At 40.0% G+C, this 15530-nt stretch overlaps 1 protein-coding gene across 1 annotated transcript; it reads right to left on the bottom strand.

Moving 5' to 3' along the window:
* Positions 1 to 7046: 7046 nt before the first annotated feature.
* LOC140038530 (uncharacterized) lies at positions 7047 to 8999 on the bottom strand. The gene is made up of 2 exons (XM_072083913.1): positions 7776 to 8999; positions 7047 to 7427 (listed from the first exon to the last, which is right to left on the bottom strand). The coding sequence occupies exons 1-2, from the start codon at positions 8997 to 8999 to the stop codon at positions 7047 to 7049; spliced, it is 1605 nt and encodes a 534-aa protein (XP_071940014.1).
* Positions 9000 to 15530: the final 6531 nt, after the last annotated feature.

Here is a 15530-nt window from a genome sequence, read left to right on the forward strand (position 1 = left end):
TCGAACGCCAATCCAAGGGCTTCGTAGCTTGTTCTTGGATCCACCACCGATTTTTTCAAATCTTGATATGGAAGATTTGAAGGATTTGAAAATATTTGGAAGTTCAAGCCCTGATATATGGAAGACTTGAAGAGATTGAAGACCCAGACATTCGTAGCTTGGAACTTCACCACTTGAGAGTATGAGATGCCTCCTGGTGTGTGCCTCTGTGTCTGTGTCTGTGTCTGTGTCTTTGATTTGGTTGAGAGACCCCTATTTATAGTTGTAGCAAGAGGTAGAGGTTGAAGACCTGTGTACTACTTTACTTGTCTTGCAAGACGTGCAGTCATATTAGGACTGTACCAGTCAAATATTATCTCTTCATTTTATATTTATTAATAAAGAGATAAATAATTTGTCGATTGGCCAAACTCATGGGGACACGTGACGTGGCGTCATTTGACTGGACAAGCTATTGCAGTATATAAGAAATATACTTGGATTAAACAATTCTAAATATTATCCCTTTAATAAGAAATAAATACTTAGATATTTATCCAATAGGCATGTGATATGATATGATTTTGTTGGTAGAGATATCCCAGCAATTTGAATTGATTTGGAACACCTCAACTTGACACGTGGAGAAATATAATTGGCCATTTAATAACCAAAATTTTCAAGTGTACATGACATATGGCAATATCCAATTGGATAAAAATAAGCCATAAAAATAAATTATAGACCAATGATAATTTTAGGAATTGATTAAAATTTCATTGTCTACAAATGCCCCCTCAAAACTTGTTTGTGAATACGGAGTATTTGAACGAACAAGTTTTTGACATCCTTAATTTGAATAAGATCAAAACAATATTGATTTCCAACCAAAGTCCGTAGGTGAATTTGCATAAGCCTTTAATTAATGGTGCGGAGCGGTGATTGAAAATATTATCACTTTGAATTCCCGAGGCCGGATTGCTCCAAACTAAAGCTTTACAATAAAGTCTGTGAATGGTATTTACTTGAAGTTTTGCAATGTAGTGGCTTTTGAATTGATCATAAGATGACCATGTGGGATGCCACCAATTTATACATAACTTAGTAATATCAATCTCCACGGTCAAAACATATCAATAGCTTCAAGTCCACCGCTACGCATGCAACATCAGACACATTTCGGTGGTATCAATTTCCAAGACCAACTGACTTCATATGAATTTCATATTGACAAGGCGCATCACTCCCTACTTCATGGCAATGACTTAGTGATCTCAAATAAAGTCCAATGGCTTAGTGATCTTAGACTCCACGTGAAATACCACCAACGCATCCCTTAATGATCTCAATTTCCAAGATCATATCATACAATGGTTTCAAGTCAAAGTCCTCCGCCTTGGTCATATGCGCATGAATTCTTTCTCTTGTAAGATTCGGACAATCTACCAAAGTTAGCATTTGCATTCTTGGTGAACTACACAATCTCGTTGCCGAATTGAATCCGAAAGCTCAAAAGGAAGTCCAATACAAATTGCGTTAACATTTGTTGAGACCCGCTCCAAATTTTTTTAGCATTCACGATAGCTTTTAAAATCCATAGATAGAGTTGTATAGGTTTTAAAATAGGATGCCGTGGAATAGTCATTCAAACTTTCCAAGATAATTGGATGCATTAGTACCTTCAATTTCCAAAAGATCAATTCACTTTCTTTAGCCTCATATCAACCACCCCAGCCATGCGCTTATCATTCCCAAGCCGAACCAGAAACCAATTGCCATCGAGGAACTCCAAGTGGAATTTGAAATTCGCTAGGATTCTGCTAGCCACGCATAACAAAATCTAATTAATCAAGCGTGATGTTCTGAAGCCAAACTGATGTTAGAATCATAATTGACCTTGAACTCAAGTTCCCAATTGACTTCAAACAATAAAGCTCGCACGACTCCCTTCTCAACTGTACAAGAAGTTACTTCCTTTCAATATCCTAACAACAATCCATATGGAATTAGAAGTTTACTTGTATCCAAATTGGAACCACCTTCCACCCAGATTTTCCTCGGACCCAATCACAATGCCACTAGTATAAATAATCAAGACTAGAGTTGTACATTCACTTGTGAGAAGCTAGAGACAGCAATAATAACTTTCTGCTATTGCCGAAATGCCTTGTCGTTGCTACCAACTCTTTCTTGCAACTGGTGATTCAACAATTGCTATCTAGAATTGCTGCGGTTGCTAGTGCCAGCTTTGTCGTTACCAGTGCGAAATTTTCCACTAACGTCGCGCCGACTTGGAGGTGATTATCTTGACTCTTCTTCCACTTTTCATAAGTATTCATACTTTTGGCCTGGTAGTCCCCTCGTACGCAAGGTGTAGAAGCTTCTGTACCATAGATTTGCATGCATACTTTAATTTGTTTTGGCACTTTGCGAGTGATTAAAAGTTTTGCATACCAGTCCGCCATGTCTTGACCTTGGGAAAAAGATAACATGGTTTCTGGCTTCCTGAAGTTTGTGGTCAATGCACTGTTGATAAACCACGAGTATTTTTGCCACCTTGCATTGGAATCCTGGCACTCTATAATTGTCTAATAGATCAAAGCGGTTCTTTTTTTTTTAAAGAGTCTCACCACAAAATTGAATAACACATTAGTCACCGTAATTGCATACATGACTCCTTACAATTGTGACTCCACTGATTCATGTTACTGCTCTTCTTGGCATCCGAAGTCTACCATTCAACCACAGCTTGACGTACGACTGCCTTGCCAAAATTTTAACCTTTTTATCAATCAGTCGTCGCCATACCATGTTACTTTTACTTGTCTTTATTGTCGGTTTTGCTGTCCTTTGATCAATAGAGACAATTTGAAGCTGGTTATCGCCTTTGCCGAGCCGCAAGCATCAATCATTATCCATCGGTTGCACTCCAATAATTTTCTTTTCGCTCACCAGGTACTTGAAGCCCCCCCTTTTTTCTTTACTCGCAATATTTAATTGTTACGAGAAGCTTCGGTCAATTGAGAAACTTAGAGCCTCACGTCCTTACCTAATAAATTCTCAAAATATTATTTGAGAATGAAGCTTGGGTCTCGACTGGAAGATTGAAATTAACCAAATGACGATTAGCTCAAAATATTATTTGAGGTGCCTTTTGAATATTATTCGAAATCATGTATGCCCTTTAAATATTATTTGACAATGAAGATTGGCTCAAAATATTATTTGAGCTATTCCTTAGGGCTGGAAATTTTATCTCAACTTCCATACCACTTATTATTATTTTTGCATCCCAAATATTTCTATCATACATGATTTCGATCTTAGCTTTATTGACTTGCTTCTTTGTAGGGAACCAAAATCGTGCTTGAAGAATAGGTTTAAGCAATTTTGGGGACTTGAGAAAAGGCAAGGAAATTCCAATTACCAAAAATTTGTAAGAATTTCCCTTTATCCTCTAACATTTTGTAAAATTTCAGCAAGCATGCAAATTAAGGATTACGCCACGCCATTGCCACATATTTCATTGACGGATGAACGGGGAGGACCTCAATCAAAGAGTTTGTCACTACATGTTCATAAACCAGCAATCGGCACGTTCACTGAATCTTTTATACCCCTTGAAGGATGCTTTCATCTTGAGGATTGGACTAACAAGTGGACCAAGGAAGTGGTGACACCGTCGACCTTCTCCACTACGTCGAGGGAAGAAGAAGTGGTCGTATTAAACTCGTCACTTCACAATGGAGATCTAGAAATAGCCAAATTCACGCTTCCGTTCGTGGGATTCAATATTGACAAAACTACATGGAAGATCCCTTCGTCCTTCTTTGGCGAGGCGTGCTTCACTTCTCATTATTGGGAATGGGCCGAGGACATCCTCGGAAGGTATAAAGACATACTCACACGCGCTGGCATATTTGAAGCCGTCTACGCGTTGAGATACTCCTACGACCGCTGTGAAAATATCTTGCGAGTCTTCTTCAAATATTGATGCCCCTCGACGAACACACTCCATACGCCCGTTGGGGAGTTGTCCATCACACTTTGGGACCTTTATCGACTTGGTGGCCTTTCGATCGATAGCTCGTTCTTCGATGAAGTTGTTCCTTCGGCGCAGGAGCTCCTCACTCGTGACAAAGAAGGGAAGCCACTTCTCGCCGAGAGTTGCAGGCATCTCTTTTCCACTTACTACCACCTTTGGACGAATGACCAAGGGGTATGGATGACGGATTGGATTTGCTTCTGGTTCAAAGGTGAGGCTAGGTATAGGGCTCCTCCGAGTAGAACGAATAGAAGGAAGACCACATTTAAACCAAAACTGACTTACAACCCTTCTGGAAGCGTGGAGCCTTACAACCTTGCCGATACGAATGACTTCAATGTCCCTTTTGACACCCTGGGTATCCCAGGGTCTCTAAGAAAGGAAACCTATATTGCGGCATTCATAGCGTGTTGGATTTGCAAGTTCCTTTTGCCAAGCAAAACGGTCGATCGTATTCGCCCAAGTGTCTTCAAGGTTGCATGCTTAATGGCCACAGGGAAAAGATTTTGCCTTGCAATTCCCGTTCTTGCCAGCATATATCATGGGTTGAGGGAGATCGTCCATGCCCCTAATCTTGGAGAATGCGGGGTAACTTTCCCAATCCATTACGTCTATGCTTGGATTGGCCAATACTTTGACGTATATTATGAGAATAATCAAGTGAGTAGCCACCACGCGCGCATAAGGAGATTTAGCGGTAAGAAAATGGCAATATTCCATGGTAAATCAGAAGCTGAGAAAATCTTCAAAGAAGTTAATCCTTTGATGCTTCCTAAATTGCACTGGACTGAGAATGAAGAAAAGGTGTTGACCGATGATGGATCCTTATCATCAAGACTCACGAGCTACTTCATTAGTCAACGCTCTTGCCATTTAACTCTACGTAAGGACAATACTTTCATTATTGAAAAATATAATCCTTGCAGGTTTAGCAGACAATTCGACTTCTGTCAGGACATCCCCAACAACTTGAAAGAGATTACTCACACTTATACCTTGGGTGAGGCTATTCAACTATGGGATTCCTCAGTTCGCACGCAGACGCGGTCTCAGATGACTATACCCACGCACAGGAAGCATTCATTGATCACAAAAGACTATGACACCTGGTGGTCGACTCGGTCAAATAGTGTCTCTTTAACTTCCTTTAAATTCACCGTTAAGATCCCTCAACAATCATCGAAGAAGGGTAGGGTCACCCCCGCCAAAGACTCAGTGCATCATAATGGAGCTATAGAGATTGTAACGAGTCTTACCTCATCCACCTTGCGGAAGAACAAAATTATTAGCAGTCTCTCGAAAAACATTGCCGCAAAAAATAAGTTTTCCAAGGACTCTCAACAGGCCATCAAAGAGGCGCAACCAGTGATTCCAACAAAGAAGACGCCGTCCAAAATTTCAAAATCCGTATCCGTGACTCACATAGAAGAAAATGTCGAAATTGAAACGGTGGACGATCGTGATTCTATTGAGGCTATAGAAAAGGAAGGGACTCAAGTTCAGGACATCGGATCTACCCGAGAAGGAACCCATTCGTTGGCGAGCGGTAGTAGTAGTCAAGATCGTCATTGGAACCGATCAAAGAAGAGGACATCCTCTGATTTAGAGGAGGTTTCCTTTACACCACCGTCAGTTGGAGTGTCGCCACTTAAGGTAATCATCACTCCATTTTTTTTTTCTTTTTTGTAAATTTTTTTTTTTTGTAACTTCTTTTTTTTTTCCTCCACCCCCCGTTTCTTAATTCCGTCAAGAAGGTGTTGGTAACAATTCACCACCCGAACTCGAAGCTGGTGATATAATTTCAAACAACAAAAGTGACGAAGTAGCTGTCAGTACTCCAAAACAATTTGCTCCCAGTGGAGGTACCTCATCAATGTGTAAGAAAGAGTTAACTGGTTCGCACGAGACCCGAAAGAGGCCTAAACCAGCACTGGTTTCAGAATTTCATGGGCAAAAATTGATCCAAACGCATCGAATGAGATATTTGCAGAGTTTGTGGATGAATTTTCGCGGGCAGATTCTTGACACTCCTATTGAGCAGATATCTTCTTTAAAAGAGTGTGCGAAGGAGATTATTGCAGAAATCACCAGAACGGATCCTACCAATGGTCTCCCTTTAAAAGATTATTTGTTAGAATTATTTGCCAAGGCAGAGACATATGATGTTTTGGCATCTTCATCATGGAAAAAGATAAGTAAAAAAGCACATACAGAACTCCTTTCCAAAGTGACCACCTAACTCGAGAGAGCCAAGGCGAAGGAAGAAGACTTAACTTGTCATCTGCAAAGTCTTGAAGAAAAGTTGCAATCCATTGAAAACAGGAAGAAAGTGTTGCAACAGGAACTTATTAATTTGGAGAAACAAAGCCTGGAAATCAGTTCAACTATCGATCAAAAGCATGAAACTTTTGAGGAGATCCGGACTGAAGTAACCCGGGCACATGATGAGCTCTCTTCTATTGAAAGTACCGGTATCTTGACTGATGACGCAGTGAAGGAACTTGAAGACATGAAGTCTGTACTTGAATCATGCAAAATAGCTGTAGTGGATTACAAGTTTGACATTTAGACTTTTCACCATGTCTTTTTTTCTGAATTTGTTACATTTTTTTTTTCATGTAATGAATTTTTCCCTTTTTTTGAATAATAAAATGCTTTCCGTTCCTTATCTCTTTTTTTTTTAAGATACAAGGACTCAAATGGAGCATTTTATTTATTTTATATATATTTTTTTGGAAAGAGAAGAATTTTTTTTTTGTTGCAAGGAACAAGGATTTGATTTGGAGTGGTGTAACTGAACTTAGAAGTTGCCCTCCAAGCTGCCTACGTATCCCAACAAGGGAATCAAGTCACACGTAGTTCCTGCCGTTCACATTTTAACCTCATGCGGGTCAGGAGTATCTATTTGTTTACCACCTTAGACTTGGTGGAGTGTTTCAGCAGTTTAACCACATACTACACTATTGGTGGTTGTCATCCACAGTTTTAGCTCATGCGGGCCAGGAGTATCGTGCGGTTTCGATTACGCATAGTACCTTTTTAGGTACTTGCCATTGATGGGGCCAACCCTCAATCCATCTTCAGCAACCAATTTGTATGAGCCATTTGTATATACTTCTCGAACGACATATGGACCATCCCACTTAGGAGTAAACTTTCTTTGTCCGCCATGAGTGACAATGATTGGTCTCGGAACGGCGAGCACTAACTCTCCAATTTGGAAAGAGCGAGGTCGAACGTGCTTATTGAATGCTTTTGAAAGGCGAGCCTGATAGCACTCAATCCGTTGCTGAGCTTTCAATCTCTTTTCGTCGAGTGCTTCTAGCTCCTCAAGGCGAAGACGAACATTATCTTCTTCATTGAGCCCTTCTTGAATTGCAATTTTTAGCGAAGGTATTTGACACTCAAGTGAAAGAACAGCTTCAACACCTTAAACAAGCGCGTATGGGGTTGCTTGTGTGGGAGTTCGAAAAGTAGTTCTGTATGCCCAAAGTGCTTCTCCAATTCGAAGATGCCAATTCCTTTTTGATTTATCCATGATTTTCTTCAACAGATTACATAAGATCTTGTTGAATGTTTCAGCGAGTCCATTTGCGGCAGCGTAATACATGGACGAATTGTATTGTTTGAAATGAAATTTTTCGCAAAGTTTGGTCATTGCTACATTGCAAAAAGGCTTACCATTTTCGGTGATGATATAACGCGGGACCCCATATCAATAAATGATGTGCGAGCGAAAGAAATCTACTACATTCTCCTTTTTGACCTCTCTTAGAGGAACCGCTTCGGCCCACTTTGAGAAATAATCTGTTGCTGCCAAAATGAAAATGTGCCCTCCAGAAAACTTTGGGAGCGGTCCAACTATATCTAAACCCCAAGTATCGAACGGCCAAGAAGCCACAGTTGGATGCAATGGTTCAGGAGGTTGGCGGATGAAATTGCCATAGAATTGACAAGCTTGACATCTTCTAGCAAAATCGATACAGTCATTTACCATCGTTGGCCAATAGTATCCCATTCTTTTAATGCGAAAGTGTAATTTCGGGCCAGATTGGTGAGCACCACATATCCCAGAGTGAGCCTCCTCCATTGCTTGCATGGCCTCATCTTCTCCAAGACATCGTAGAAACACCCCATCGAATGATTTTCGGTAAAGCGTCCCTTTGTAGTAAATGAAACGTGACGCTCGACGACGTATATCAACCCTTTTCCTGGGATCTTCTGGTAACTTCCCACGATTAAGGTAATCAATGATGAGGTGACGCCAATCTTCCTTTTCGATCTTATGGACAAAAATATGATAAACATTTTCTTCCTCACCATCATCTTCTTCATCAAACATCGGAGGTATGACCCAATTTTGACATATTGAAATTTGATTTCGATGAGAAGGTAGAGTGATCATGGACGCCACCCTTGCCAAAGAGTCAGCTTGTTGGTTGAAATTTCTAGGGATATGTTTTATAGTGACATTATCTAAATATCCCATGAGTTGTCTTGCATACTTATAATATGGGATCAATTCAGTTTTCTTGACATCATAAACACCAAGAAGTTGATTTATCACCAATTTTGAATCACCATAGACTCTAAGATGCAACTGTTTCATGTCTACAGCCGTTTCAAGACCGAGAATCAACGCCTGATATTCGGCCACATTGTTTGAACACCTGCGTGTTAAAGTGAAAGAGTATGGCAATATATCTGCTTCAAGAGTATAAAAAATAACTCCTGCACCAGCTCCATCACGGTGAGCAGCTCCATCGAAATACATCGACCACAGCGATTCGACCATAAACACTTCTTCATCGGGAAGTTCATCAGTCAACTCCCACTCGGCAAGTACGGGATGATCGCCTAAAAAGTCTGCCAATATTTGTCCTTTGACAGCCTTCGCAGGTACATAAATAATTTTGAATTGTTGAAACTGAAGGTACCATCTCGCGAGTCGATCAGACAGTACAGGTTTTGCCATGACATATTTGATGGGATTAGACTTAGATATGAATCAAATAGTGTGTGCTTGAAAATAATGTTTTAGCTTCTGAATGACAAATGTAAGTGCCAAACACAACTTCTCGATGGGTGAGTAATTCAACTCATTAGATGTCATCATCCGACTCAAGTAATACAGCGCATTCTCCTTACCTTCATCATTTTCTTGAGCAGGTAAGGCCCCAACCGACCGTTCTTGTGCGAAAATATAGAGAATCAATGGTTTTCCTGGAATGGGCGTAGCCAGCACTGGGAGATTCATGAGGTACGTTTTGATGCTTGTAAAAGCATTCTTACACGATTCATCCCACTTGAAGGGTACTCCTTTCTTCATCAGCCGACTAAAGGGTTGGCATCGTCCGGTCAAATTAGAGATAAACCTCCGGATATATGCCAACTTCCCTTGAAGGCTCTTCAATTCATGAATATTTCACGGTTCAGGCATGTTCACAATGGCATCAATTTTAGATCGATCGACCTCTATTCCCCGTTGATGAATGATGAAACCGAGAAACTTGCTAGAAGTGACTCCGAATGCACACTTCAAAGGATTCATCTTCAATTAGTATCTCCGAAGGCGTTGGAAAACTCTTCGAAGGTCTTGAATATGATCCTCTCGTTTCTTTGATTTAACCACGAGATCATCAACGTAGCACTCCACATTTCTATGGAGCATATCATCGAAAATTCTTTGCATTGCCCTTTGATATGTTGCTCCAGCGTTCTTCAAGCCAAACGGCATCACTTTATAGCAACAAATTCCCTTAGGGGTGCGGAAGGCAGTGAGCTCCTTTATCCTCGGGCGCCATGCGTATTTGATTGTAGCCAGACGATCCATCTAGAAAAGATAGTGCTTCATGCCCGGTTGTAGTCAATTCTGTGATGGGGAGGGGAAAATCATCTTTGGGGCAAGCCTCATTTAAGTCTCGAAAGTCAACACAAACTCGAATTTGCCCATTCTTCTTCCTTACAGGGACGATGCTTGAAATCCATGTTGGATATTTTACTTATCGTATGAATCCGGCTTCAATCAATCGATTTATCTCATTTTCTATCAGAGGAATCAATTCGGGCCGAAAGCGCCTTTGAGTTTGCTTGACAGGTTTTGTTCCTCGCTTGACAAACAAATTATGAACGGCGACCCTTGGATCCAAACCAGGCATTTCTGAGTAATTCCAGGCAAAGACGTCCCTGAACTCGAGCAGCAAATCAACATACTCTTTTTCTTCTTCGGGAGTCATACAAGAGCTTACGTAAATTGGGCGAGGATCATCGCTTGTGCCAAGATTAATCTCTTTTAGCGCATCGACTGTATTTTTTACCCCTTATTCAGGTTCAGGGGGAGCGTCATCCGCATCTTCTTCTTCTTTTTCGGGACCACTGATCGTAATATGATGACAGGAAGCCATACTTTCTTGACCCTGTTCTTCAAAAATGGTTTCAATTCTTACATTGAATAAGTCTTCATAGTGCATGAAGAAATTGAAAACTCGCTTTCTTGGTCCGTTCTTCTTTATTGGAGTAAGACTTTCTTTCTTGGCAACTTGGTACTCTTGCTTTTTACTGCCTAATCTTTCATAAACGGGTGGTTTCAAAGTTTTCGACTGCGGGCCAAGTCTGTCAAACACAGAAGTACGCTTTGACTTATTTCCCAACCTATCGAACACAGATCTCTTTCGGCTTGTGACCTCCATTTTCTCGTTCACGTAGTTACAACTTGCCCTTTTGATCACTATACGCACTGGAGAAGGCGGTTGATAACCAAAACCCATCGATGAACTTTCAACATTATAACCTTTTTCTTTCAACATTTTCTGCGTAGGTGTTAACCCATGAGTCTTCTCGCCAGTCACCTCAGGAGGGAGTTTGCCTAATGCATGTTTCTCATTTGGGTTATAACCGACCTTAGCAAAAAATTTATATGCATTTGGATCAAAACCTTCTTGAGTCCGATTAGTTGGTAGTGAGTAATGTTCTACTGCCGGTTCTTCTTTGGGACGAACAAATCCTTGCAAGCTCGCTTTCTCACTTTTAACAGGCTCTATTTTAGTGAGCGGAACATTTAATGTATCCTTCCTGATAAAAGAAGACTGACCTTCTTCTCTCCTTGATCTTGGAATATACCGTAAAATGGGTACTTTAAAATCTTGACTTTCTTCCTTTACTGATTCTTTTCTTTTTGTCTCTTTCTGAAGGTAAAATTTGACGTCGGCAAAGTGAACCTCGGCCTCAGTGAAAGGTTTATCATCGGCAACAACCTTCTTAACTATACCGTCTCGACAATATTTGAAACATTGATGCAGAGTAGATGGCATAATTTCATTTTCGTGAATCCAGGGTTGTCCCAAGAGCATATTATAAGAGGTTTTCGCTTCAATGATATGAAATAACGCACTTGAAGACAATTCACCAATGACCAATTCAAGTCTTATGAGACCAATTGCTCTTTGCCCCCCTTGGTTAAATCCTTGGATCATGAGGCGGCTCTGGGAGAGTTCATCGCTTGAGATTCCTAGTTCTTTCATAGCACGTACGGACATAATATTAACAGCAGATCCCCCATCAATGAGTATCCGATTCATCTTCTGTTCTCGGACATACGCACTAACAAACAAAGGTCGATTGTGGGTTTTGAACTCAACAGTTAAATCGTCATCATCAAAAATAATAGTCGTTGCACAATCCACTGACGGTTTATCATCGATTTTGAGTTTTTCTCAAATTTAGTGCCAATTTGTGTGATTTGAGGATTTTCAGCTTTGACGACATTACAAGAAGTGGAATCATCAGCATCGTCACTTAAATACCCCTTGGATATAAATTCTCTCAGTGTCACGGGCTGTCGAATCTCTTGAAGGGGCTGAAAATCTGAAGGAATTGGCATTGTGACCACTCCTTTTTGTTTCTTTGTTGCATTTCGTTGTTTCATTGTCACTTTAGACTTTGTCGAACGAATGCTTTTCGAAAAGATTACTTCTTTATTTTTGGCTTGCAAGTCCTCTTTCGAGTGACTAAAGTCTATCCTTCATTGTCATCTTCAATAACGTTTTCAATTGAGGATTTTTCAAGCTCCTTAGACAAAGTACTACTCGATATAGATAAAACTTCTATCGGACAACACATAGACCCAAACATTATTGTCGTTTGGTTTGTCGATACTTTATCTTCCTCGAGAAGGATTTTTCATTGACGGGCCAATTCCATAATTTTGTCTTTAAAGACAAAGCATTTGGTGAGAGGGTGGCCAATCAAACGATGATAACAGCAATAGTTTGGATCATTGACTTGACCGGCTTCCTCTGGGCCCTTCATTTCGGGAAGTTCAAGGAGTTTCTCCTTGAAAAGATCATCAAACATCCATTGTAAATCTGATTCAAGAAATGGGTATTCTTTTTCTTGCATCTCCTTTAACGTGGGTCTTCTTACTGACCTATTTTGGGATGGATCCAACTTCTCAGTGACCTTTCGGCTCACTTTGGTAGCAATTTTCATGGGAGCTGTATTTATTGCCATGGACTCCTTATTACTGAGTCTTGAAGGAGGCTTGCCCCCTTTTTTATTTTTTTGCCTTTCATTGCTTTGACGAGACGGCTGCACTCGCGGAGCTTGAATAGGAAGCCCATCAGTTGCATTGGCCGTGATGCTTAACTCCATATCATGAGCACGAGTAGCTAACTCTTTAAATGTGTTTGGGCGTATACCCTGTAAAATGTAGCTTAGGCTCCAATGCATTCATCGGATGCACATTTCTATGGCAGAGGGTTCAGACAGTCTGTCCTTGCAGTTAAAACTCAGACTTCTCCACCTATCAATGTAGTTGACCACAGGTTTATCCTTTCATTGACGAGTGTTAGTCAACTCCAGCATACTGACGGTTCTTCTAGTGCTGTAGAAGCGATTCAAGAACTCTTGTTCCAACTGTTCCCAACTGTCAATGGACCCCGGAGTGAGATCAGTATACTAATCAAACGCGTTGCCCTTCAAGGATCGGACGAACTGTTTGACTAGCAGGTCACCATAGGTTCCAGCGTTATTGCAAGTTTCGACAAAATGGGCCACATGTTGTTTTGGGCTACCTTTCCCATCGAACTGTTGAAATTTAGGCGGTTGATATTCGGCAGGCATTGCTAGATTATCAATTCTAGCAGTGTAAGGCTTGCAGTAGGTAAATCTTGACTTTGAACCACCCTCCTTTTTATCTTTGATCACGCCTTCAACAAGTTCCTTTAGTTGTTCTACAGGGATAGTTCCCTCGACGGTCACATATACTTCCTTCACATTATCCTTGCCTTTAGATGAGGGAATTTCACGCTCTTGGTGCTCCTTAGGGTTCGCATGGTTTCCTTCAGGAGCGTGATCTTTTTGGGTGAGCAGTTGGGCAATAAGAGCATCTTGGTCCTTGATGTGTTTCATCATGGTCTCCATCATCTTGGACATGTTCGAAACTTGTTCTTCGAGACTTAAAGTATTTGTCATCATAGCAGGCATTGCAGCAGAAGAAACAGCAGAATCTTCAATAGAAAATCTTGAATGAAAAGTTTCATGTGAAGAGGCTGATCCAGTGCTTGATGAATCATCTTCATGCTTAGAAAACTTGGATTCGGATCCAAATTCGAGCATAGCAAGAGCCTTCTCAATCGAGACAGGAACGTCTTGGATTCCCATCGTGGAAGAATAGCTCATTGGTGATGTTGAACCGAAGACGGGAGTTGGCGCCGATGGAGCTTCCATGCTACTTTGGGTGGAGGCTCTCGTCATACTCCTTGTCACAGGACCAATAGCGCGGGTATTGGTGGCAACATGTGCAACTTCCTGAATAGGCTTAGCATCAATAGCCTTGGAACGTGCAATTATGATTTGTTGCTCTTTGGTGCCATTGGTGATATACGTAGCTGAACATTCGAGGAGAAGAGATGGAAGGCAGAGATGGTCCCACCGGGCGTGCCAAAAATTTGTACGCGATAAAATTTCAAGTCTGCAAAACGACAAGAAAAATACACGGCAAATATATGATATATAAATTTAGGAAAATATGTAGGTACAATCTCTGGGGTTTTCTCGAACTTGTGAAGAGTTTCCCTCGATTCTTCTCCTCGAACGCCAATCCAAGGATTTCATGGCTTGTTCTTGGATCCACCACCGATTCCTTCAAATCTTGATATGGAAGATTTGAAGGATTTCAAAATATTTGAAGGTTCAATCCCTGATATATGGAAGACTTGAAGAGATTGAAGACCCGGACATTCGTAGCTTGGAACTTCACCACTTGAGAGTATGAGATGCCTCCTGGTGTGTGCCTCTGTGTCTGTGTCTGTGTCTGTGTCTTTGATTTGGTTGAGAGACCCCTATTTATAGTTGTAGCAAGAGGTAGAGGTTGAAGACCTGTGTACTACTTTACTTGTCTTACAAGACGTGCAGTCATATTAGGACTGTACCAGTCAAATATTATCTCTTCGTTTTATATTTATTAATAAAGAGATAAATAATTTATCGATTGGCCAAACTCATGGGGACACGTGACGTAGCGTCATTTGACTGGACAAGATATTGCAGTATATAAGAAATATACTTGGATTAAACAACTCTAAATATTATCCCTTTAATAAGAAATAAATACTTAGATATTTATCCAATAGGCATGTGATATGATATGATTTGGTTGGTAGAGATATCCCAGCAATTTGAATTGATTTGGAACACCTCAACTTAACACGTGGAGAAATATAATTGGCCATTTAATAACCAAAATTTTCAAGTGTACATGACATATGTCAATATCCAATTAGATAAAAATAAGCCATAAAAATAAATTATAGACCAATGGTAATTTTAGGAATTGATTAAAATTTCATTGTCTACAATATATATTAAATAAAGTTTTTATTATTGAAGCAAACTTTAATCTTCTAAATGATTTTCATAAAATAATTTTATATTGGTAGTTATAATGTTTAGGGGTAGTTATGTTGAAAACATATATTTAAATAGTTGAAAGTAAAAATAATCATGAGTAGGTATAGGTAGTTAAAATTAAAGTAGTTTTTATAAGGGTGCAAAAGGAAGTTCATAAAGTGATCATAAATGTTAATCCCAAAGTTAACCCTTTCCTTAGACTTTATATGTAGTATAGATATTGGTGAATTTAACTAATGAGGGAACAAAGTGAGAAAAAGATAATAAATTTGGAATTCTATGTGGGAATTCTTATAAATAACCCGAGTTTGATACTAAAAAAACTAATGCCTTGTTTAGAAAGAGATTTTTTATCAAAAAATCTACACGTTTTCCGTAAACACATTTTTTAATCACCTTTTTACCTCACATATATCAAATCGCTACCGTTTATTTTTTACAAAAATTTCAAAAAATTGCAATCCAAACATAACCTAAACTTTTATAGTGCGCCCATGGATAATTTGGAAACTGTGATGATCTAATAAAAGTTTTCTAGGGTTAAAAGCAATAAGCCCCCAAAACTTTTGGGATGCTTTGCACTTGCACTACAGTCTCT

Source organism: Coffea arabica, chromosome 3e, assembly GCF_036785885.1.
Source record: "Coffea arabica cultivar ET-39 chromosome 3e, Coffea Arabica ET-39 HiFi, whole genome shotgun sequence".
Lineage (NCBI taxonomy): Eukaryota > Viridiplantae > Streptophyta > Magnoliopsida > Gentianales > Rubiaceae > Coffea > Coffea arabica.